This window comes from Bison bison, unplaced genomic scaffold, assembly GCF_000754665.1.
Source record: "Bison bison bison isolate TAMUID 2011002044 unplaced genomic scaffold, Bison_UMD1.0 scf7180017864289, whole genome shotgun sequence".
NCBI classification, from domain to species: Eukaryota; Metazoa; Chordata; class Mammalia; order Artiodactyla; family Bovidae; genus Bison; species Bison bison.
Window position 1 is genome coordinate 21,795,196 of NW_011494861.1, and position 27,613 is coordinate 21,822,808.

At 36.4% G+C, this 27,613-nt stretch overlaps 1 protein-coding gene across 6 annotated transcripts in view; it reads right to left on the reverse strand.

Annotated features, from left to right (window-relative positions):
- Window positions 1–27,613, reverse strand: part of ACBD6 (acyl-CoA binding domain containing 6) — a 203,772-nt gene that overhangs the window by 103,043 nt on the left and 73,116 nt on the right. For all 6 annotated transcript variants that reach the window (XM_010850170.1, XM_010850166.1, XM_010850168.1 and 3 more), the window contains exons 5-6: window positions 18,430–18,535; window positions 2,453–2,542 (exon numbers count right to left, since the gene is read on the reverse strand). In XM_010850170.1, the coding sequence (XP_010848472.1) occupies window positions 2,453–2,542; window positions 18,430–18,535 (196 nt within the window). The remainder of the gene's footprint in view (window positions 1–2,452; window positions 2,543–18,429; window positions 18,536–27,613) is intronic.

The following is a 27,613-nucleotide window of genomic DNA, read 5'->3' on the forward strand; positions in this document are numbered from 1 at the left end:
AAAAAAAAAAATGAAGCTGGACCCTTATGTAACCTTTGATTCAAAACAGGTCAAAAAACAGAGCTAAAATTTTAAAGCTCTTAAAGAAAATATGGGGGAAAAACTTCATGACATGGCATTTGGCAATGACTTCTTGGATATGACACCAAAAACACAGGCAACAAAAGGAAAAATAGAGTGAACTTCCTCAAAATTTTAAGCTGCTGTGTATCAAAGGACACTATTATCAGCAGCGTGCAGGACCACCCACAGAATAAGAGAAAATATTCGTAAACTGTGTATATGATAAGGGACTGATACTCAGAATATCTGAGTCAGAAAGATCCCCTGGAGAAGGAAATGGCAACCTACTTCTGTGTTCTTGTCTGGGAAATCCCATGGACAGAGGACCCTGGCAGGCTACAGGTCCATGGAGTTGCAAAGAGTCAGACATGACTGAGTGAGTAACACACCTTACAACTTAACAATAAAAAACCCCAAACAACTCAGTTAAAGAGTGGGCAAAGGACATGAACAGACATTTCTCCAAAGAAGATGAACGTATGGCCAATATTAACTGGTCAGCATTAATCATGTTCAGCATCATTAATCATTAGGAAAATGCAAATCAAAACCACAATGAGATATCACTTCACATCCACCAGGATGGCTAATATAAAAATTCAGAAAATAACAAGTGTTGGTAAGGATGTGGAGAAACTGGAATATCTGTGCATTGCTGACAGGAAGGTACAATGGTGCAGCCACTGTGGAAATGGTATGGTGATCCTCAGAACATTAAAGAGTTACCATATGATCCAGCAATTCCACTTCTGGATGTATACTCAAAAGAAGTGAAAGCAAAGACTCAAAACAAACATTTGCTACTCATATTCACAGAGGTATTAATCACAATAGCCAGAAGGTGAAAGCAACCTGGATGTCTGTAGATGGATATTTGGATAAACAAAATATGGTATATACATACAATGCAACATTATTGAGTTTTAAAAAGGAAAAAAATTCTGCCACATGGTACGACACGGATGAACCTTGAAGACATTATGCTAAATGAAATAAGCCAATCACAAAAAGACAAATACTGTATGATTCTACTTATATGATGTCTCTAGAGTAGTCAAATTCATGAAGAGAGAGAGTAGAATGGTGGTTGCTAGGGTTATGGGGGGGCGGGGGAATGGGGAGTTACTTATGTGTACAGAGTTTCTAGGGGTGCATAGTAAATCTTAATAATCATGAATTCGGCAATTGTTGCTTAGGTATGACACCAAAAGCACAACCAACAAAAGAAAACAGATATGCCGAACTTCATCAAAACTGAAAACTTTATGTGCGCCATAGGACACTATCGAGGAAGTGAGAAGACAACCCCCAGAAAGGGAGAAGATATTTGCAAACTATACATCTGATAATGCTTTAAGGTCCAGAATATAAGAACTTTTACTTCTTAAATATAAAAAAGCCCCTCAGTTTAAAAAAGGGCAAAACACTTGAATAGACATTTTTCCAAAGAAGATAGACAAGCTGTTAACAAGTACATGAAAAAATACTCACTGGGGAAATGCAAATCCAAATCATACTCTGATGAGATCACTACACCCCACTAGAATGGCTATTAAACAAGAAAATAACGAGTATCGGTGAAGAAGTGGAAATACTGAAACACTCTTGCATTGCATCGCTGGTGGGAATGTAAAATTGTGTGGCTCCTGTAGAAAACTGTTTGGAGTTTCCTCAAAAAGTTAAACATCAAATTACCATATAGGAAATTCTCCTCCTAGGTACAGAACCAATAGCACTGAAAACAAGTTTTGAACAAAAACATGTATGCAAATTGTTCACAGCAATTATTCACAATTGCCAAAAGGTGAAAACAACTCAATTACCCATCAGCTGATGAAGGATAAAAATGTGTTCTATACATACAACAGAATATAACTTAGTCATAAAAAGGAAAGAAGTGCAATTACATGGATAATAATGTGCTACAACATGGATAATCTCTGAAAACATGCCCGTGAAAGAAGCCAGAGCCAAAGACCACACACTTTATGATCCCATTTATATGAAATATCCAGAACAGGCAAATCCATCGAAACAGAAAGATTAGTTGTTGCTAAGATCTGGAATGGAAGGGAAATAGGGAGTGACAACTTGATGGGTACAAAGTGTCCTTGTCCTTCTGGGGCGACGAAAATGTTAGGACAAGACCGTAGCGATGGCTACACATTGTTAAATATACTAACGCCACTGGACTGTACACTTTAAAACCGTTAGTACAGTAAATTTTACTTTATATAGATTTTACCTCATTTTTAAAAAATGTTCCCTTTTCATTACCCTTCAGTTCAGTTCAGTGGTCAAACAGGAGATGACAAGAGTGAACATGGACATTCTAGGAATCAGCGAACTAAGATGGACTGGAATGGGTGAATTTTCTCATCGCTCTTACCTGACAGTTAATATCAGCTCTATATTGTAGCAAGACTGTGACTAGTTCCTTATGTCCTCTATCACAAGCCCAGTGGAGTAGAGTTCTGCCCTAAAACACAGAAAAAGACAAATGAATTTGTTAATCCAGCTGTGGGCCATACAAAAGACATAAGGTCTTAAGAAAGATACAGAAATAAGTAAAAATATAGGTTAACTATTCTAAGAATGATTCATATAAAATGTTCCATGGGAAAAGCAGTAAATGAAAACAACAGGAATTCCTGAGTTATACTTTGGGGATCTGTTAGATACTAGCCCAGTGACTTTCTTCAGACTGATCAGTTTCTTTATCCACAGAGTGGGGATAAGGATAATACTAACAACAATAATACCAGTAATATTTATTGAATGTATGAACTACACGATAACACTTAGTAAATTTTAAAGTACTTTGATGAAATGAAAGAGATTAATTTTAAATTATTATGTTCACTTTTGGTGAAACAACTGTTATGAATTAAAAAAAAAAAACGGTACTTAAACCTAGGTAGAGATCATAATCTGAATGTAATATATCTAAATTTACTCAAGTTTATTCCATAAAATGTAAGAAAATGTAATCACAAGCATTTCCCCTTCCTAGCCCAAATTTACACCCTGAAATATCCCCCAAACATTAGTACAAGTCTACTAGCATTTAACTTCAAATGTTGACCATGAAAGCCACTTGTAAAACAGAATAGACAATTAACTGTTAGGAGACAGCGTACTAAATATTAAACAATTTTAACTATTGTCTACCAAAGACAAACACTATCGACGTGTTAATTCTTTTCTCTACTGTCAGAAAATCTTGGCTTAGTTAACAAAAGGAGCCTAATTGGTCCAAAGAATAAACAAAACCCCCAAAGCTAAGGGCTTTTCTGAAGAAATGAGTGATTATGGCTTAACACTACTTTTTGAGGGTGGTAGTGATGTTGTCATTTTTAAAAGAATGGAATGTTTTTTCACATTAAGTTGAAATCCCTGCTTTATGTCATTTTAGAAACGATTTAAACAGATATAAGCTAGGACAAAGAGGACTTAAAAAGCACCTTTGAAGAAAGCTTTTCTTAACCAATTACATTCTTCATCTTTCAGACTCTCTTCACATACCTATTCGTTCAACTAATTAACCAGGAGCTATTCTTGAAAAAAAATAAACAACAACAAAAACCCAAAGACAGACAACTTCTTCCTTAAAAATCATCCTTTCCTTTTTCTTTCATTTGCTCAATTTATTTTTACTTACCTGTGAATATCTGTTTTGTATGCAAAATGCAAAGGAGAAGGGAAGTAGAAAATTTTTAAATGTGGGCAAATCAGTCACACTTTATTGTAACAGCAAAACCACTTAGTTAATTATTAGTTCAGAGCCCACTAATAATTTTTTTAAATGGAGACAATTCTAAAAGCCAAATAAAAAATGTATTGTTGATAGAGAACAGTGTTGCCTATGTTAAATGTTCCCCAGCTCTAATGTGTACTGATTTACTGTTACTGGGGCACTCATTTTACAACCCTCCATATGAATAATTAGATATTCTAATTTGATCCTCAGAACAAATACCAATGTGTAAAGTATTTTATAATTCAATATAACTGTTTCACAGCTTTTATACTAAACTAATCAGGTAAAATGTCAAAGTCTGTATTATTTCTAGTTCTAATTTTAAGGGTACTAAATTAATGGCTATCAAATTATTAACAAGAATCACCATATAGTTAAATAATGTGTGATACACTTACATAGGGCACCTACCAGAACTACCTAATAGTTAAGTAAGAAAACATAATATATCTAGTATTTTTTACTGTAAGATGTACAGATAATTTCTATTTCCCAACAAGATTCCTGACTTCTCCTTAGGTTTAACCCAATAGGGTTCCATTGAGTAATGCTAAAATATAAATCCTTAGCTGTTTCAGTGCGGAAGCAGACAAGCAACACATTTTACTGTTAATGGGGAGTTATATTTTAAATTTTCCATGTGTGGTGCCAAAAATTTACTTTAGGGAAACACCTATGACTGGACCTCAGTAGTGATTTTCACATTGGAGATATTTTCCAGAAGGGTGGCACTCGTATAGCAATGTTTTAAGGAGGACGATGTGCTCTCAGACATTTACACTCTGCTTTTTAACAGGTTTTTTGACCTGCGGTGTAATTAATTTTTGTAACGCATTATTTTAATGGTACACTAATTAACCTTGAATTAGAATGTATTCTCTGACAATGACTTTCTACAGAAGTGCTGAAGAGAGCTACATTAAGACCACCTAATGATTAATATTTTTATGCGGTATTGAGCTCAAAAACAAGAGCAGGATTAAACATACTTGTAAATAAGCATACATAAATCAGGCTTTGGAATTTTTACCTTCAAAAGTTCCTGCATTTAAATGAACAAAGACCAGCATACCCAGGTATCTGTATGTGATAACTCTTTACTTCTTCACATTACAGAGGTCCTGTAAACATACTCTACTTTAAGATTACTGGCTCAAGTAATACATAATCAGGAATTTGCAGAGATGCTATCCTTATAACCCGTACTGATGAAATCAGTAAATAAACACCTGTGGTTCTGTCCTTTCTTTTTGTTAACCACAAATATACTTGGATCAATATAGTACAATTTTTAAATTTATTAAATTGAGATACTGGATTCCATAATTTCTTTTCCAGAAGGAAAACCATCAACTAGGTACACATCATAGTTGTTTAAAGATTTTATACAAACTTATGAGATATTTTACCTACTTTTATATGTAATTGTTTTATCATCTATGAATGATATAATCTCTTACAAATTTTCAAGTTAAAATTTATTTTTACTGTTACCACTAAAACTGACAACTGTTTCTTTGCTTTGAGTTTTAATAACTTCTGAAAAAATATCCCAGAAGTATTTAGGATATAAGTGGGGGAAGCCATTATTAAAAGGAATCTTTGTTAGGCCACCAGAAGACAATAAGTACTGTTTGGAAAGCTCTGGATATATTCCGGAATTCAAATACAGTAAAACATGGGGTCAGGGGGAGAGAGTTCCCATCTATTAACCAAGGGTGCAGATACCGTCTTCCCTCAGACAGATGAATGAGTAAAGTGCTTTGAGAGTGCAGGGTGGCAGCTAACCTATTAAGTAGTATTACTTTCATACCTTCTGGAAAATACAGAGTGGGTCTTAATATTTTAAATGCTCCTTTGATATCCTTGGTTACTTGTCCTTAAACCATGAAGTATTTTTAAAATTACATTTCCTCCTGGATATCACAAATTAAATGAAAAGAGATAGTATTATAAAGTGAATCTTGATGTTCTTATGGTATTTTGAGAATAGATACAAAGCATGTACACCATATACACAGTAGATGAAAACATGGCAAAGATGGTATGTTTAAATTTGTGAGTTGCCATTGTATCAAAGATTGTATAGGATGGTGGTGGTGGTTTACTCGCTAAGTCAAGTCTGGCTCTTGCGACCCCATGGACTGTAGCCTGCCAGGCTCCTCTGTCCATGGGATTCTCCAGGCAAGAATACTGGATCGGGTTGCTATTTGCTTCTCCAGGGGATCTTCCCCACCCAGGAATTGAACCTGGGTCTCCTGCATTGCAGGCAGATTCTTTACTGACTGAGCTCCGAGGGAAGCCACTGTACAGGATAATACAGTCTAATTACTCAGTGAAATACTGTAAACAGGTCAACTTGAATTTCTCTCTCCAAAAAAACTGGGTTTCAATTTACAGTTGATTGACTTCAGCTACCAATAACCTGTAATGTCTGTCTCCTCTCTCTTATCCCTATCTTCTACCCTTTGCTGCTGCTGGTAAAGCATCTGGATACAGTGACAACTCCCCCACCTGCCACCACCAGAAACTACACAAAGCCCTACTGCCACCCGCCTCTCAAGAGTAAACCAACAGTGTTCTTTCAAAAACTCAGACGGCGGTAGTATCGGGAGGCAGTTTACAGTCTCAAGATGTGACTAGCATGGAAGCCAATACACATTTAAAGTAAGTGAATACCTTATTTTGTTCACTTGCTAAGACCTAAGGTAAAAAGAAATGGTGTTGCTGAGCTATCAGGGAATTCAGAAGGACTTTACATACACTACTCTAAAAGATCCCTTTATAAGCATTTACTAAGCCATAATGTTAGAAACTAAAGGGTCAAGGAGTAAGCAATGGAGATATTACTTCATCCTGTATAAAGTAATAAGTAATCCAGTGATTATAATAAGGTAGCCAGATGTCATCATAAGACAATGGATAAATACACGATATATTCATGGTCATATGATGGAATATTACTCAGCAATAAAAATGAAGGGAAATAGTGACCTATACAACAATATCAATGACCCCAAAACCTTATGTTAAATGAAAGAAGCCTTATAAAAAAAATAAGTGCATTTTATGATTTTACCTATAAAGTTCTAGAACAGGCAAAAACCAACATATGGTAGAAGAATTAGAAAACAGTGATTACCTTTGTGGGATGAGGAGAAAGAACCAGCTGAGAAGAGGCATGAGGGAATTTTCTAGGGTGACAGAAATGTTCTATATCTTGATAGGAGTTTTGGTTACACAGGTACATGCATTTGTCAATATTAATTGAAAAAAGTGAAAGTGAAGTCTCTCAGTTGTGTCTGACTCTTTGCAACCCTATGGGCTGTAGCCTGCCAGGCTCCTTCTCTGTCCGTGAGATTTTCCAGGCAAGAATACTGGAGTGGGTTGCCATTTTCTTCTCCAGGGGATCTTCCCGACCCAGGGATCAAACTCAGGTCTCCCACATTGCAGGCAGACTCTTTACCCTCTGAGCCATGAGGGAATACCATATAAAGATTAACTTTTGCAAGTGACGAAGGAGCTTAATGAAACAGGCTTGAACCCAGGTATCCTGCATTGCAGGCAGATTCTTTACCAGCTGAGCCACAAGGGAAGTCCAAGAATACTGGAGTGGGTAGCCTATCCCTTCTCCAGTGGATCTTCCCGACCAGGAATCGAACTAGGGTCTCCTGCATTGCAGGCAGATTCTTTACCAACTGAGCTATTATTGTATATACATTTTACATTAAGAGAAAAACCAGACTAATGCTGATCTCTGTTTAATGATATATATACTGAAGCATTTAGAAGAAAATGTATTGTCTATAAAACACTCTGAAACACAACCAAAAAAGTAAGATAGATTGACAGATGGATAAAGAGATGGCTAAATACTGATAAAGCAAACATATATAGTAAAATCTCAGTGGTAGAATCTAGTGATAGGAATACATATGTCCACTGTAAAATTCTTTCAACTTTCTGGTTCCTTCAAATTAATGTTAATCAACTACACAACCAAAATAACATATATTCAAGTGTAGAAAGTTATTTAAGAGAATATACTTTTACTTCCTTTCTTAAATAAAAGCATAAATTTATCCTCAATTCACTGGCTCTGCCTCTTAAGACCTTTTGCTTCTTTGTTAGGTTAATAATGTCAGGTTTTGCCAGATTTTGCATCAGTTTCTCAATCCAAAAGCAAGTAAATTGTCTTCTGACATGAGCCACAAATTTAAAACAAAGCAAGTAAAGAAAGGAATAGTCAAGAGAAAGGTGACCTTCTTCAAAGTATTTGAAAGAATCTGTAAGTATATGGAAAGTGGTAATTTTTTACCACTTTTTATACTTTTGAAGGTAATTTTATACCTTCAAGATGAAAGAAAAGAAAGAAGAAGCAGCTCAATAAAAGAGGGATTTGGGGAGCGCATTAGATAAGAATCTACGGGAAACTAATAAATTGTATAAATGCTTCGGGGGGGGGGACTGATGATAGATACATTGGAATGATGTCATCTAATTTGTCCAAATATTATTCCATTGCTAAATTTAACAAGTTTAAATTAATATAAAAGTTTAAAATACACAGTAATAAGCATGTATTTAGCATCTGCTGATATGGCACTGATCTAAGAAACAATGTGTATGACAAGAACAGTGCAGACATAAAATGTGCCTGAATTGATAAGAAATATTCTGTTCATAACAAGTATACTTTACAAATTATTTAAATCAGCCAAGATATTTTCTTGAAAAACCTTTAAATATGTGGCATGTGTGAAGAGTTATATTAATATGACTCAAAAATAAAAATTGAAGCACCATTTAAAAAATTTAAAAGCTCTTACATTTCTCTTCATATTACCTATACTGCAGTTTTCAAACATTTCTGCAAATCATTAAAAACTTTAATAAAAGCTGTAATATAAATAAAAAATGAGTACATATAACACCATGATGCTATAAACTTAGAACGTGAAACACCTGATATATAGATAGTGTCCTGAAAAGTAAGTACAACTACAAAACTTTTTCTTTTACCTAAAATATAAACAATGTCCTAACTACTGTATCAGTAGGAAACACTATGTGCTGAATAATTTTCTCAAGTTAGAAATGTATAACTTACTAATAATATATTAGCAGCAATTACAACTTAAATGACACACACCAGGAACTATACATAAAATGACTTCATTATAAAATAGGAATATTTTACTTAAAAAGGATTTTATATATATGTTCATGTGCTATGATAGCTATAGATTCAAATCTAATCATTTTAGGCAATAGTAATATTTATTTCAATATATGGGGTACAAATACAGCTTATCATATTATGACTATTATTAAATTTCTTTATGTGCTCACAGATTCACTTAAATTCACATTTTAAGTGCAATAAATGTAATTTTTAATCATCTTAGGGAAAGACTGAAATTGCAGTGAATCTGCTGGGTGGATATTTTAAATAAAGTCATACACCATCCCATAGAATCTTAGGCAATCAGTAGTGAAATATCTCAAGTTCAAATATTAGATAGACAAACACCAGAAAAACTAGATGTCCTTTCAAAATTTTAATTTTTACCCAACCTATTGTAGTAGGGAAATGACTTTTTTCTGATAAAGAGGTTAAAAGTATTTAGCTAGAAAGTTAACTTTAAGATTATATACTCTTAGTCCACCATCAAAGCTTACAAAGTTGTTTCATTTGCTAGAGCTTTAAATGTCATGAAGCAGTACCCTTTATTTCATTTAGGATGTTAAGTTTGATTCTAATTTTAAGCTCCCATTTCCCTCATGTTCTAAAATTAATTCATACAAATCCCTGATTAATAATAAAAGGGCTTGCCATCAGTATTCAAAGCCCAGCCTGAGTTGTCATGGCTGAAAGGGCAGAAATCTGCTTGGAGCAATGAGAGAACCCAACTGAATTCAGGGTGTCTCAGTCTATGAATGTGTAAGCACTTCATCTGTTCATGGAAACACAATGTTCTGGCAGGCTGGGGGCAAAGGTAGCTGCGTGGGTAACAGACTGGAAGACCTGGGAAACTGTACTGTATCAAAGTCACTAAATGAGGGAAGCAAGGCAAAATTTTACAAGGCTTTCTTTCATTTTCACACATAAAAAATGGTGTTGTTTAGTGTAAGCCATTTGTGTTCTAGACATTTATTTTATCCCTATTACTGCTGTCCAGTGATCTCTGCAGAGGTCACATGTGAATGTAACTATTTTATAAAAGAAAGTGTTGCAAGTCAGAGCATAACACTAGCGGGCTGACTGGAAACTGATTATCCTTAAATCCAGTGGTGAAAAGAACACTCTCTCAGAACTACATTTCACTCTTTTAGACTCAGCAGTTGTATGTATTTGAACAAGTAACATGTACATATCTGAAGCAGTTCTTGTCTGAAAAATAAGGATAACCTTTCAGAGCTGTTGTGAAGACAACATGGTAAAAAAAAGTGGAAGTACCTTACAGACTTGTAAATGTGGTTAAAGTACTCTGTAAACTGTAACCCGCCCTGTATAAAAGTCTTATTTGAAAGATGGAGAATTCTAATAGGGATCATATAGTACACACACAATCATTTCCAGTGAAAAAGTGACCTTGAAAAGTTAAGTGGGCTTTTGGTTTCCAGTTCCACATATAAAGAGCTAGGAAGTTGCCACTCCACCTTAACAACAAACAAAAAGCTAAAGAGACTGAAAAATCAACGATTCTTCTTGGATCCAAAAGAGACAGGAGTCTCAGGGGAAACCACTGCCCCTGAGACTAGAGAGAGATAAGTGAGCCCGACAGCCTGGAGCACAGCCTTACAAGTGGAAACCACCCGGGGAGCCAGTCCAGGTAGGAACACCTGGCTATGAGTGATAAACCGCCGGAGGCTCAGTGCAGACAACTCTGAGGGTTAAAACTCCAAAGGCATCTACTCAACTCCTCCAAACACACACCCCCAATAATGTGAGATTTACCTCCAGGAGCATGACCAGGTTCTCTGACAATAAATGTCAGAGAAACATACCCTCATGCTTCGGGTAGGGGAAAGGGAAATGATCCATTCTGAAATAGGCCCTGAAAAGGTCTGCCTTTAGAGGAAAAGGTCAACCAGCACCTAACTTGCTGGGGTATTATCAGAGTCTAACTGACCTGGGGGAAGGGAAATAGCCACCTCCAGTCCACTCTAGCCATTCTGTCCCATTCAAAGAGGGATTAAAAAAAGAAGAGACAGAAACATTTATGAGAGTCCCAGTTCAGAGACACAGGCTCACTACAGAACTGAGACCTAATGGTAGGACCACAGAACACTTTCTCTCCCCAACCCCTCACCAACACATTCAGTAAGTTCGGTTCAGTTGCTCAGTCATGTCCGACTCTTTGTGATCCCATGGACTGCAGCACGCCAGGCTTCCCTGTCCATCACCAACTCCTGTAGCTTACTCAAACTCATGTCCATTGAGTTGGTGATGCCATCCAACCATGTCATCCTCTGTCGTCCCCTTCTCCTCCCATCTTCAATCTTTCCCAGCATCAGGGTCTCTTCAAATAAGTCAGTTTTTCGCACCAACACATTACCAAGGGCCTATTTATAGCAGTTCCTTTTATCTGGTATATCCCATCCAGCTATCAATAAAAATTACATGGCAAACCACAAGGCAAAAAAATCCACCATTTGAAGAGACAGAATAAGCATCAGAATGAAACAGAGCAGAGATGTTGGAATTATCAGGTGGAGAATTTAAAACAACAATGATTAATAATGCTAAGGACTCTAATATATAAAGCTGGCAGCATGCAAGAACAGATGGACAGGAACTTCCCCAGTGGTCCGGTGGTTAAGAATCCACCTTGCAATTCAGAGAATGTGGCTTCCCGATCTCTGGTCGGGAAACTAAGATACCACTTGCTGTGGAGGAAGCCCCTGTGCCACAATTAAAGAGTCCATGCACTGCAACAAAAGATCCTGACTAATGCAGTGAAGATCTTGTGTGCCACAATTACGACCCAAGGCAACCAAATATAGATAAATATCTAAATATCTAAAAAAAGAAAAAGAACAGATGGACAATGTAAGCAGAGAAGTGGAAATTTGAATAAAGAACCAAAAAGAAATGCTAGAGATTAAAAAAAATAAACCCATTGCAACAGAAATTAAAAATGCCTGTGACAGGCTTATTGGCATACCAGAAATGGCTGAAGAAAGAATCTCTGAGCTAGAAGATGTATCAAAAGAATCCTTGAAAACTTAAAAGCAAAGAGAACAAAGACAGGAAACAACAATAAGAAAAAAACAGAACAGAATATCCAAGGGCTGTGGGGCAAATGCAAAAGACGTAACGTATGCACAGCTGGGGAAACCAGAAGGAGAAGAAACAGAGAAAGGCACACAAGAAATACCTGGAACAATAGCTGAACTTCCTCAAATTAATGCCAGAGGTCAAGCCATAGATCCAGGAAGCCCAGAGAACACCGAGCAAGATAAATACTTCAAAAACTACACTACGCATGTCATTTTCAAATTACAGAAAATCAAAGATAAAGAAAAATCCTGAAGGAAGCCAAAGGAAAAAAATACGTTGCTTATAGAGAAAACAAAGATAAGAATTACATCAGACTTCTCTTCTGAAACCATGCAAGCAAGAAGAGTGGAGTGACATTTAAAGTGTTGAGGAAAACCCCCTGCTAACCTAGAATTCTGTATCCTGAGAAATCATCCTTCAAAAGTGAAGGAGAAATAAAGACTATCTCAAACAAATATTGAAGAAATCTGTTGCCAGTAGACCTGCCTTGCCAGAAATATTGAGAGAAATTTATTAGAGAGAATGAAAACATTGTAGGTTAGAAACTGGATCTACATAAAGAAAGACCATCAGAGAGGGAATAGTGAAGATACAATAAAAACTTATTCTTAATTGATTTACTAGTTTGTTCAAAATAGTAGCAACAGTGTACTTGACTATACAAGTTTATATGTATCTTATATGCGTACAAATATATACACAGACATACACTGTATGCGTGTACATATGCCTATGTATGCTTTTATATAAGTGAAATGAGTGACAACAGTCATACAGGAGACAGGAGGGAGGAATTAGGAATATTTTGTTTTTATAAGGCAGTCACATTACCCAGGAAATGGTATCATGTTATTTCAAAGTGGACTTGGGTTAGTTATAAATGTATATTGCAAACTCTAGGGCAACCACTATAAAAGGTTAGAAAAAGTATAACTGATATGCTAAGAGGGGAAAGAAAATGGAATCATATTAAATGCTCACTCACAAATAGCAAGAAGAGAGGAAGACAAAAACAGGAACAAAGAAAAAGGCAAATACCGAAAACAGTAACCAATGTGGTAAATATTAATCCAACTATATCAGTAATCACTTTGAATGTCAGTGGCCTACATGTATCAATTAAAAGACAGATTGTCAGAATGGATCAAAAACCCAACCCAACAATATGCTATTAAAAAAAAACACCTACTTTAAATATGCAAACAAATGTAAATGTTCATTACCACACTAACACACAAGAAAGCTATATTAATTTTAGTCAGAGCAAACTTCAAAGTAAAGAAAGTTATATGTGATAAAGAACAGCATTAGATAATGATAAAGAGGTCAGTTCTCCAAGACATAAAAATTTTTAACTCTATGTACCTAACAAAAGAGCCTCATTCATGGATGGTAGGAATACAAGATGGTACAGACATTTTGGAAGAAAATTTGATGGGTTTCTTATAAAACTACACTCTTACAATATGATCTAGAATTCATACTTCTCCTTATTTACCCAAAGGTACTAAAAACTTACGTCCACACAAAATCCACACATGGATGTTTATAGCAGCTTTATTCATAACTACCAACACTCAGAGGCAGCCAAGGACAGTCCTTCAGGAAGTGAACGGATAAATAAATTGTGGAACATCTAGACAATGGAATATTCTTGGATGCTAAAAGGAAATGTCAATACAGAAATCAGATTGATTATATTGTTTGGAACTGAAGATGGAGAAGCTCTATACAGTCACCAAAAACAAGTCTGGAAGCTGACTGTGGCTTAGATCATAACTCTTTATTGCAAAATTCAGACTTAAATTGAAGAAAGTAGGGAAAACCACTACACAATTCAGATATGACCTAAATCAAATCCCTTAGGATTATATGGTGGAAGTGACAAGTAGATTCAAGGGATTAGACCTGATAGAGTGCCTGAAGAACTATGGACAGAGGTTAGTAACATTTTATAGGAGGCAATGATCAAGACCATCCCCAAGAAAAAGAAATGCAAAAAGGCAAAATGGTTGTCTGAGGAGGCCATACAAATAGCTGAGAAAAGAAGAGAAGCTGAAGGCAAAGGAGAAAAGGAAAGATATGCCCATCTGAATGCAGAGTTCCAAAGAACAGCAAGGAGAAATAAGAAAGCCTTCTTAAGCAAACAATGTACGGACATAGAGGAAAATAATAGAATGGGAAAGACTAGAGACCCCTTCAAGAAAATTAGAGATACCAAGGGAACATTTCATGCAAAGATGGTCACAATAAAGGACAGAAATGCTATGGACCTAACAGAGGCAGAAGATATTAAGAAGAGGTGGCAAGAATACACAGAAGAACTATACAAAGAAGGTCTTAATGACCCAGATAATCACGATGGTGTGATCACTCACCTAGAGCCAGTGGAGTGTGAAGTCAAGTGGGCCTTAAGAAGCATTACTACAGACAAAGTTAGTGGAGGTGATGGAATTCCAGCCCAACTATTTCAAATCCTAAAAGACGATGCTGTGAAAGTGCTGCACTCAATATGTCAGAAAATTTGGAAAACTCAGCAGCGGCCACAGGACTGGAAAAGGTCAGTTTTCACTCCAATCCCAAAGAAAGGCAATGCCAAAGAATGTTCAGACTACTGTACGACTGCACTTATTTCACTGCTAGCAAGGTCTTGCTCAAAATCCTTCAAGCTAGGCTTCAACAGTAGATGAACTAAAAAGTTCCAGATAAACAAGCTGGATGTAGAAAAGGCAGAGTAACCAGAGTTCAAATTGTCAACAACCACTGGATCATAGAAAAAGCAAGGGAATTCCAGAAAACGTCTCCTTCTGCTTCATTGACTACACTAAAGCCTTTGACTGTGTGGATCACAACACACTGCGGAAAATTCTTAAAGAGAATTACCTACCTTAACTTACCTATCTCCCTCATGAGAAACCTGTATGCTGGTCAAGAAGCAACAGTTAGAACTGGAGATGGAACAACGAACAGCTTCAAAATTGAGAAAGGAGTATATCAAAATTATATATTGTCATGCTGTTTATTTAACTTATATGCAGAGTATATCATGTGAAATGCTAGGCTGGAAGAAGCTCAAGCTGGAATCAAGACTGCCAGGAGACATACCAATAACCTCGGATATGCAGATGACACCACTCTAATGGCAGAAAGTGAAGAAGAACTAAAGAGCTTCTTAATGAAGGTGGAAGGGGAGAGTGAAAAAACTGGTTTAAAACACAACATTCAAAAAACGAAGATCAGGGCATCCAGTCCCATCACCTCATGGCAAACAGACGGGGAAAAATGGAAACAGTGACAGACGTTATTTTCTTGGGTTCCAAAATCTCTGCAGACAGTGACTTCAACCATGATATTAAAGGATGCCTGCTTCTTGGAAGAAAAGCCATGACAAACCTAGACAGTGTATTAAAAAGCACAGACCTCACTTTGCTGACAAAGGTCCATATAGTCAAAGCTATGGTTTCCGCAGTAGTCATGTACAGATGTGAGAGTTGGACCACAGAGAAGGCTGAGCACCGAAGAACTGATGCTGTCAAACTGTGGTGCTGGAGAAGATTCTTGAAAGTCCCTTGGACTGCAAGATCAAACCAGTCAATCCTAAAGGAAATCAACCCTGAGTAGTTATTGGAAGGACTGATGCTGAAGCTGAAGCCCCAATACTCTGGCTACTTGATGCTAAGAGTCAACTCATTAGAAAAGACCCTGATGCTGGGAAAGATTGAAGGCAGGAGAAGGGGGCGAGAGAGGATGAGATGGTTGAATGGCATCATTGACTCGAGGGACATGAGTTTGAGGAAACTCATGGGATAGTGAAAGACAGGGGGGCCTGGAGTGCTGCAGTCCATGGAGCCACAAAGAGTTGGACACAACTGAGTGACTGAACAACAACAAAAAAAATGAGCTATCAAACCATCAAAAGATATGGAGGAAACTCAAATTATTACTAAGTGAAAGAACCCAATCTGAAAAGACTATATATCGTATGATTCCAACTATATGGCATTTTGGAAAAGGCAAAACTATGGAGACAAGAAAAAGATCAGTGGTTGCCAGGGGAGCAGGAGGTACAAATCGGCAAGACGGAGTATTTCTAGGGTCATGAAAGTACTCTTACATACTGTAATGATGAATATGTCATTATACATCTGTCCAGATACACAGGATGTTCAGCACCAGGAGTGAGCCCTAAAGTGAATTATGGACTTTGGGTGATTATGATATATTAATGTACATCCTAGGTTTAAAAAAAATGTACCATATATACCTTCCTCTCAAGTTTATTATAAAACTTAAAACTGCTCTGCTCTTAAAAAAAAAAATTTAAGTCTTAGAAAAAAGAATTAAGTGATTTCTTCATTATATCATCATCCTTCATTCATATTATTCACTGAGGACAATTAAGACATTTTTGATGTCTTGGTGTATGTGTTTCAGGTACTGTTTAAGTCCTTTATGTACATTAACTCCTTTAATACGACATTTCTGACACAGGTACTATTCTCATTTTACACATTAGGAAACTGAGACAGAATAAACTTGACAAAGGTCATCTACCTAGGAAGTGACAGTACTGCCCTTGAACCCAGGTAGTCCAGCTTGTCACCGTTACACTATACTGCTTCTGCTTATTCATTCATTCTATCATTCATTAATTCACAGTTCATCAAATCTTTATTGAGCATGTGGGATATGTCAAGAGCTCTGACAGAAACATTTTCAACAAGGAAGTTCTGAAAACATTTACCTTTCCCAGGAAACTACCAAAGGAAATGCTCCTTCAAAACCAGGAAATGAATAAAAGAGGAAGCTACAGGAGGAGACACTCCAACAAAACAATAAAAGGTGAAGACCTACGATCCAGAAAACAGAAAAATCCAGAAGAAAGGGGAAGAGAATTCCAAGGACAGTGGTAAAATGTAATGCTAGAATGACATCTGTGCGAGAGGCTAAGCGAGCAACCAGTCCAGACTAGAGATGAAAAAGGAGGAAGGAAGGTTCCGGAGGGATCTTCCTAAAGGAAAAAAAAAGGAAAAACACGGGATTGACTGCATGAGAAGACCTCTATTGGGCAAATTGAGGGAAGAGTTAATAGGAACATAGAAGACCAAGAAAAGTATAAAAGCAAATAAAGAGGCCACTATTAACTTTAAGAAAAACAAAATGCTGTACCATGGAATGTAGATTGCATTATTCATGATTACGTAATTTACTCTTTCACTTTGTACCTTTGCCTTGCTTCCCTGTAATCAGAGCAGACTTCCTATTGTACTGACCTGGGTCTTGGCCTTGTGACTTGTTTTAGACAAAGGAAAACAGGGAAATGTGACGCACACTAGTTAAGGAAAGCTTTAAATGTGTTTGTGGGATCTGGTTCTGTCTGCCCCACCCAGGGTCTATCTGCTGGGATGAGATCTCAAATGAGAACAGGTGAAATCAAGATGAACTGAGCACAAACCAGGCTAGTAGAACCCAGCAGAGTCTCAACTGGTTCCAAGCCTTTTGAAACATGAACAATAAATAAATGTTGTTAGCTACTGAAATTTTTCTTTTTTTTGCTATAGCAAAAGTTGACTAATACATATAGTACAGCCCAAAGCTCAGCAAACAATATTTACATAGTCATAATAACATAGTTACATTATAACCGTATTATAATTGACTATATTACATAATTATACATAATTTGTAACAATAATAAAAACATTGATACAATAGCGATTCAAGAAGAAAACTGAAACTAATAGCTGTGATAATAACTTAAGAGAGTGGGGAGAGAGAGATGGGACCAGTATCGCTGGTCCTCCTTTACTGTAGAGTTACAGTCTTACATTTTCAGTTCCAGATGTCTTTTAAAACATATTACAGGAAAGATGTTGCCTAAAAGTGAGATAATATTAAAGGCTAACCTGTACAGAGAGCTCTCATTTAATACAGAAGTCAATTATCTACTCTACCCATTATCTATGATCACTGCATGTCTTCTTCCTAACACTTGCCACCTTTGATTGAAGATGGTCATTGAAATCATCTTTACTGCATTATCACAGAATGAGAAAAATGATTCAAAAAAAGAAAAATGATTCAAAGTGATTACCAAGTTTTGCTCCTTTTTTTTTAACAACTATAATTCAGGGACAGTTTAAGCTCAATATGTGAACAGTTTTATTCACAAAACAAATCAATAAGTAATATATTTTACAAAATAGTATAGGACCCCTTTAAATAGTGGACCTGCATTGATATAACTGGATTGACCAAGATTTTGACAGTTTTCTAGAAATATAGTTACTGGGCAAAGGACAATATACTTGTTTCCTACCTCTTCATCTTTCATATTCACATCCATGTTTTTTGTTTTGATGACTTTGGTTATATGGTCAATGTTGTTTTCCCTGCAGTAATCAAATATGTCTTTGTCTTCTTCCCTAATTGGAGTTAAAAAAAAAAGTTTTTGTCTTAATAGGTAACACAGAAAAGTTACATATTTTTAATACAATCTGTTTGCTGTAAACATTAATGGAATCTGTTTTTATAAAGAATTTTCCATGAACAATAGTGGATTTTCAGTAATACAATACATCCAATCTCTGAAAAGACTAAGGTTCTTAGCAACTATAATTATAGAGAAAAGCTTCATCTGCTTTAACAAGTTACACTAGTACACTAATAAAACATCTTGAGTAGATTTTCTCAATGCTCTTTTTCTCCCCAGTTGCTTTTACACACTGACAGGAACATATATACTCTGACTCAGAATGTTCAATTGTAGCACTGCAGTGAGAAGGTCATCTTCCATTGCCAGCATAGAGGCAGCAAAGGATCGGAACAAACTTACTACTTCTATTAGAGAAAAACAGAATAAGTTGGTTTCTATCCAAGTTTTTAAAAATTATACACAAATACACACACAACACACACACATACATGCACACCAAAGTAGTTTTCTTAAGGGAAAGATAATTACAGCATCATAAAATTCAGAAATCCTTCATGAGATAATACAAATAAAGACCAGGAAGCATACTATACACCCAGTACTACTCTAAGTATGTCAGTGTACTAATGCACTTACTCTTACCCGACAGCTTCACTTCACAGATAAAGACAGAGGTATGGAGACATTATATGATCTGTCAAATAGCATCACATTTATCAAAGGTAGAATAAGAGCTAGAACTCACTCAGATCAACTGATTTTGTAGACAGTCCATTTTTCTACTTTTCTATTATATCAAGCCACATCTTGAACTAGTAAGCTGTAATCTATTGCAGAACCTAAAGCAGAAGTTCTTGACATGAGGTCTATGAGTCCTCTAAAACAGTATACAGAATTATGTGTGCAAATGCATAATACATTTTAATGAATGTGTTGGCAGGGAGCAGGGGGAACAGGCGGATGGGTAGTTTCAATGAGGTCCTCAAAGGATCGGTAATTTGGAATATTAATAATGAAACTGTCCAACATGTGGGCTTAATTTTCCAAACAAGCATAAAAGAATTTGAGTTCCCAAAATTATAACTAGTATTTTTGATAAATGTAAGGCCACAGCTTCCATTTATCAGAAATTAAAGCATCTGACCATATAAAGTTACTTCCCAGTCAGTGGTAATGAACTCCTACCACAGTCCTGCGGCGTTTACCATCTAAGGTTTCCTTATGCAGTTGATGTATTTAGTTGAGAACCTACTACATGCAAGGCACTGGGCAAGAGTCTGTTTATAACAGATAACAAGGGTAAGCAAGGAACTCTGTGCTCAGTACATGTGCAGTATAGCTGAAATGATTAAAATCTATACAGTTTAAAACTGTATTTGTTTTCATTTATTTATCCAGCTGCACTGGGTCTTGGTTGCAGTACATGTGATCTCTGATCTTTAGCTGTGGCATGCAGGATCTTCCGGTTGCAGAAAGCGAACTCTTCGCTGCAGCATGTGGGATCTAGTTTCCCCACCAGGGACGGAACCTGCGCCCCTTGCATTGGGAGTACGGAGTCTTGGCTGCTGGATCACCAGAGAAGCTCCCCAAATCTATACACTATTAACATAATGTGAAGCTGGATCTTTGAAAAGGCAGATCAGAATACAGTGGACAAACAGTCCACCTCAAGCTAGAGAAAATGAGCTAAAAGAAAAAAATCATGCTTTAAAAAAAAAAAGTATCATCTCTGGAAAATGTTCATTTGCAGAAGAGAAAATGCTTTTCCAGATCATTTACTCTGGGCGGGGTGGGGGGCGGATAGAGAAGACTGAGACCAAAACCCCTAAAAGGATAAGTCTGATTTTTTTAAATTAAGGCTTCATATAATACTATTTTAGCTATATGTAACTATCACAAAAAATACTTTCTATGAAAAAAGTGCATTCAGCATTCTGACCTAGGGATACGAGGGGCCTAGTTTCCTTTGATACAGTAACAGAGACCCCTCTAATTCAATAGGCAGCAACTTCAACTGTGAGATAAAGTACTGTGCTATTTTAAGTCATAATAAAAAATACACTTCTCACCAACTGTTTTGAATAGAAAATAATGAGGAGTTGGTGGTGGGGCACAGGAAGGAAAGTATGGAGGATCCTTGGGATATAGGTTACCCTTACCCAATAATACTGGAGGGTTATTCAGAAATGGGAGGACCTTCTGGGTGGCCCTTCTTCCTTAATCCTGAATGGGCATGTACACCTATGCCATAAGCAGAAAGAAAGTAAATAAAATACCAACTTATTTAACATGTTTCTATTGCTTAATATATTCTCAGTGTTTCTTAATACGTATCCTTTATATCAATTATTTTGTTTTGACACGTGAATTCTTTGGAGGTCAGGGCATTTTTTTCATCTGTATACCTGCTTATCAACTGTAGTTTATCATTACTAAGTATGTTAGGTACATAGAAGTATTTATAAAATACTTCAGGGTAGAGTACACAATGTAAATTAAATATAAAATGGGAAAGTCAATAAAATCACCATGAATGTGTTACAAAGCTGAGTGACTAATAATTTAAAAAATTAAGTGATACTCTTGGGCCTAGTTTTTAAATAGAGTTATCTAACACCAAGTCATGCATGTTTTGACTAGCCTGCCAGCAACCAAGCTGTCTTTATACAATGTCACCACCTAGCGGTCAAAACGGAGAAACATCAGAAGCAACATCTTTGTGTATCTGTTATCTTGCCCCCAACAAGATTATGTACAGTATACAAATCTAATTCTTTTTCCCTCTGTATTTCCCAGTTAATGCAGTCTTCCACAGGAAATTTTTCTCTGTACTTACATTAAATGACATGTACAAACCAAATATGCTGCTAAGTCGCTTCAGTCATGTCCGACTCCGTGTGACCCCATAGATGGCAGCCTACCAGGCTCCCCTGTCCCTGGGATTCTCCAGGCAAGAACACTGGAGTGGGTTGCCATTTCCTTTTCCAATGCATGAAAGTGAAAAGTGAAAGTGAAGTCGCTTAGTCATGTCTGACTCTTAACGACCCCATGGACTGCAGCCTACCAGGCTCCTCCGTCCATGGGATTTTCCAGGCAAGAGTACAGGAGTGGGGTGCCATCGCCTTTTCCAAATATAGCAGAGCCTTAAAAAATGTTAGTGCCCTTCTACATCTTCTCACTTTATCTTCTCTTTTGATGCTTACCAGTTATCTTTCTCCTTTTCTCTGCTGAATGTGATAAAATTGTCATATCCATCCTCTACAGATGAGTATGAGTTATTTCATGAATAACCCCAAGAATGTCCCACATTATCCATAGCACAAGACAGCAAGACTCTCTTGAGATTACTCCAAATTTCCTAAAATTGACAGGAAATACATTTATCTGAATGAAAACACATACACACACGCTTTCTTTGACATTCTTTTGAAATGTAAGGGCACATACTCATGGATGAGAGGGATGATGTTTAAGTACGGTTGTCCTTCATCAGTCACAGGAAGATGAGATTCTTGCTCATGCCTAAAAATGCTATCTCCACCACAGTCTTTCTACAAAGACTGCATTTTCCTATCAAAAGACTATTTTAGATAGTTAGGTTTCATGGCAAGCCATCTAAAGTCTATTTACTTTTCACTGACCTTATAGAATTAAAAAACACACTTATGGGATAAACTCAGATATCTAACTATCTAATAGACACATTCAGTAAATATTTCAACTTATTGTATTTATCAAGCAACTGGCAATCAGACGTTAAAACAGTATTCCAATGATAATTAAAATTTATTGAATGAATGAAAACACAAAGAGGACCTTACACATATACTTTAAAATCAAGATCAGAATTTTATTTTTAAGTAAACTTTCTATTTTAAGACAACTGAAGATTCACATGTAGCTGTAAGAAATAAAACAGAGAGCTGGTACTGTTTTCCCAATTTTCCTCAACGGTAGCATAAAGATGGTGCTGACAAACCTATTCGCAGTGCAGGAATAGAGATGCAGACATAGAGAATGGACATGTGGAAACGGAGGCAAGGAGAGCGTCAGCACTGACACATACACACGGTCAGGTATGAAACAGCAGTGGGAAGCTGCTGTGTGGCACAGGGAGCTCAGCCTGGTGCTCTGTGATGACCTGAGGGGAAGGCAGGCGGGAAGGAGGCTCAAGAGAGAGGGATGTATGTATACTTATAGTTGATTCACGCTGCTGTACAGCAGAAACCAACACAACATTGTAAAGCAATTATATTCCAATTAAAATACATCAAAAAAATGGATTGTTGTTATAGTATTTAGATTCTGTTGGATACATGTAAATGAATGTTTATTTTACAAAATGTCAGAAATTATGCCCTTTGCAATTATTTAAACTTTTAAATAAAAATTTTAGATTTTGGGACTTGCCTGGTGGTATAGCGGTGAAGAATCCGCCAGCCAATGTGGGGGACACGGGTTCAATCCTCGGTCTGGGAACTAAGATCCCACATGCCACAGGGCAATACGTTTGTGTGCCACAACTACTGAACCCTCAAGCCGCAATCGCTGAAGCCCACACACCCTAGAGCCCAGGCTCCTCAACAAGAGAAGCTACCACCATGAGAAGCCTGCACGCCGCAAACAGGCAGCAGACCCACTCGCTGCAACTAGAGAAAGCCCACATACAGCAATGAAGACCTAGCACAGCTAAAAAAAATTATTAAAAACATTTTAGGAGGTATCATAAAAATATAAAAGGGAACAGTCTTCCAAAATTCTTGTAGGAACTGTGTCAGCAGAGGTTTTTCAAATATCATTGCTCCAACCCAATATTCTATAAAGTAGAGGCCCAAAGCAAGGAATGGGCCACTCAACTGAAGATGAGCAAAGAAGGCATCACAGAAGAGCTGACATTACAACCTGGGCTTGAAGAGTATACTGACAAACCAGCTAAGTGACTAAAGGATCTTGAAGACCAGAATAAAAGGAAAAGAAAGAAAGCGAAGTCGCTCAGTCATGTCCGACTCTTTGTGACCCCATGGACTGTACCTGTCAGGCTCCTCCGCCCATGGGGTTTTCCAGGCAAGAATACTGGAGTGGGTTGCCATTTCCTTCTCCAGGGAATCTTCCCGATACAGGGATCAAACCTGGGTCTCCTGCATTGCACCAAGTAAGAACTTTCACCAGGTAACAACTATTTTCTGACTGGGTTACATATGCAGTGCATTTAGTTCTAGGACCAGAAAATTGTTAAAAGCCTCAAATAAAAAGTTCTATTTACTATCTTACATATTTCGATAAGAGTCCCTTCAAATGAAACCACTTACATTTTTAACATATTTTTCTCATATTTTTTTCAAGCAAACAATAACAAAGAAGAGATCGATGTCCCAGGTACTTCTTATAGATAACTTGTTATACTGGAAAGGTTATTTAGGCATAAATTATATTTAAAAAAAAAAACAACTAGTTACTAAAAATGCATTTTCACCTGTTCAAACCTGCTTAACTCTAAAAAGTTGATTGAAAATTTCTGATACTTTAAGTGTCCATAAGAAAAATGTAGTTCAGTTCTGATCAATTCCTCTAAAACCAGTGCCCACATCAGAAAAATCTATAGAATCTCTTGGCTATAGAGATGAGTTACATTCTCAACCATTAAGGTAAGTCTAAAATCAATAAAAACAATTAATCTAAGGGAAACATCATCATCAGTATATTGATAAATGAAAGACTACAGTCTCTAATTATACCAGTGAAGCACATTTTTAAAAACACTAAATGGAAAAGAAATTTAATTAAAAAATGTAAACTGAAGATACTCACTATATTAATATAATAACAACTATCAAATTCAATTTCAGTAATTGGAGATTACAATGATTCTTCAAACATCTCAGAAGCTATACAGTGTAGCACTTAAGAGCAGAATTACTAACCCTGTGACCTTGGGCAAGTAACCTAACCTCTTTGAGCCTCAGTTTCCTCATCTGTAAAACAGGGATATTTACAATACCTACATCTCATAGGATCATTCTGAAGATTAAGTGGAATAATATATATATATAACACATGCAGTATGGTTACTAACATATAATAAGTGATCAATATATGTTAGCTGACATTATTACTAGCTTAAGATTTTAGCATATGTTGTAAAGTGGAATCATTTTTCATACTTTTATATAATACTCTCAATCAATTCACCCAACAAATATTAATTGAAGCTTCAAGGAAATAAAATAGGCCAATTGGTTGGAGCAAAGTGAACAACTGGGAAGGGGAAAATTGGCATTAGATGAGATGGTGAGGTAACCTGTCTTGCAGGTTAAGGATTTTAAAATTCTATCCTAAGTGTTATGGGAAATCATTAAAGGGTTTTAAGCAGGAAAGGGATTGGAGATTTGATTTATAAATTTGGAGGAGACAGCAAGGGAAGCGAGGAATCCAGTTTGCAAATCATTCTGCAGTGTCCTGGCCAAGAGATGTAGAATAGTGATGTTAATGCAAAAGGTGTGATCGTGGCGATAACGAGAGGCAGATGAATTTGAATTATTTTGAATATGAAGAAACAGAATTTCTGATGTGTTAGAAGATGAGAAAGAGGGTAGACCAATGTCTAGGCCTAGGAATGGCATACTTTACATGATACACTGTTAAAAATATTTATCTAATGAATATATAAAAGTTTGTATTAGATAAAAATTAAAAAGTAGAACCGTGTAAATCATGTAATAATGTCTTTTTTATACAGAATTCAAACTTCAATAAACACCAGCATTTATTAATATATACAATGCAATTAGCAAAGTCTTCATAAATTGCAAAGCAATGAAATGAACCAAAATTGCTTGCTTTCAGCATTGAGAGAACAGCTGATAACAATTCAATGAGAAGATGACTATCACACAAAACTGACATCTTTGCTAACACTTTTAAGATATCTTTCTTTAATATATCTGTAATTTAACAGAAGAAAACATTTATTTATATTATCTATAATACATATGACTTTTATTATAATAGACATAGTACATCCATAACTAATGTGTCTTTATACTTGTGAGTGTGCGCGCGTGCGCGCGCACACACACACACACACACTAAACTTTGTAAGACTTAAGACTAAGTGCCTAGCATTTCAAAGGTACTACATATGGATAAGGATATAAGAAAGAGAGGAGGAAAAGATTAGAAGAAGGAAGAGACAGAAAAAGAACAAAGTGGGGGAAAGGATGAGGGGGAAGGAAAAAGAAAGAAAAGAGGTGGAGAGGAAGAGAAGATGATGGTTTTAGCTGATGAATGACCTCTTGTTCAGAAAGGGCTGTTGATCTGCAAACAGGTGGACTTGCCTATATGCTTGGTTGGCATCATGACACTGAGCACACAGGAGCTAAATAAAGCACTAAGAAAAGGGTGAATATGAGAGCCAGGAGACTCTTACAACAGTTACTGTTTATGTCAAGACCTGCTCGTCCCAAGGGACCCATTTTCACATAATCTATAATTATCTCTTCGCTTTAATCGCCTTGTCATTCCTGAGGCTCTCTTGGGCACTGGAAGAGGAAAAGCTCATTAACTAAACCTTTTCTCCTCTCTCCAGCCACCCATGGCTTTTAATTGCTTGGTGTGTTATTATCTAGGAGTGCAACTGGGATCATTTTCATAAGAAAGGGAGGTAGAGAGGAGGAAGGGAGCCATGAGTCCCTGAGGTATGCACCACAGACAAACCTTTGCTTTCTCAATTATTTATGCCAGCTGAGGTTTTACAGGCTGAATAAATCCATAACTCAAGTTCATTCTGAGCAATCACATTCTCAAGGGAGAGTTGCCCACTTGCCTATACACACTTGTGTAGTCCTCAAAGAATAAGCAGAATGTAACAAGACATATGTCATTCAATTTATCACCTATCACCAAAGTGTTAACACAATGTTGATCCTAGGCAACACAGTGAAATAGGGAAGAGTTTCACTAACTATCAGGAGAATCTTTTTGGTGCTAACAGTAGTGATATCAGTGGGACAGTATTATCCCAGAGTGACGTAGCCTACTGAAAGCATAAAAATTCAAATACTCAACTTTTTAAGTACAAAATATGTGTAATGCATACTCTGGATGCTTCAGAGTCTTAAACAGATTTGTTAAAAGCTGATAACAATGTGAAGCTTTGAATAAATAACTACATGGAATTTCATACTATTTGGTTTTATAAATCACTTATAATAAAACCATATATGCTGTAGCTTTTTCTCCAATCACATCTCTTTCAGGAAAATTTTAGAGTACAATTTATGTATAAGTGACTGGCTTTTAGTTTTATTCCAGTTCATATTTTCACCAGAAACAAAATTAAAGCATAAAATTAGCACCTTTATTCTAGTTTAAAATATATATATATATACACTTACAGTCTACCACTTTAGAATCAGGTCTAGAGAGCAACTAATGAAAAAATATTTCTAAAATATTTTCAGAATCTATTATAGTTTAAAATTTTTAACTTTATAAGTCAATGATGAAAGCATCTCTTTAGAATTCTACAGGCTTTTGTGTCTGACCACCGCAGTGACCTCTGGTATTTTCTGCCAAAACAGTTCATTTGTCTCACAGAACAACTAATCAATTCCAGAGCCCATCAATCATTTCAGTTGTATACTGGTCTGGTCTTGCTTAGAGAAGGTCCAGATGGCTGCCTGTGTAAGTGGGATTAATAAAATTCTGACAGATTACGTAGCATCAAACTACAGAATATAACAAGGAAGATCAAATCGTATTGCAGGGTGGGTTGGCTATTGTACACGTTTCATTTGTTGTATTTTTAAATCATGCCCTAATTTCTCACTTTATGTGCCAACTTCTAGGTAGAACCCTCTCAGTTATACAAGTCACTGAAAGTGATTACTTGTTAGTGAGTCAGTATATGCATTGCAGAAGCATCTGACTCTTTGCAAAGCCTTATACTTATTAACCAGAGCTTTTTCTACCAGTCTGCAGTTTAAATGAAATACAACTGATCTCAAGACTAGAGTAACCGTGAGTCACAAGACCTGTTACTCTCTTGTTTCTATTGTTCCAAACACAG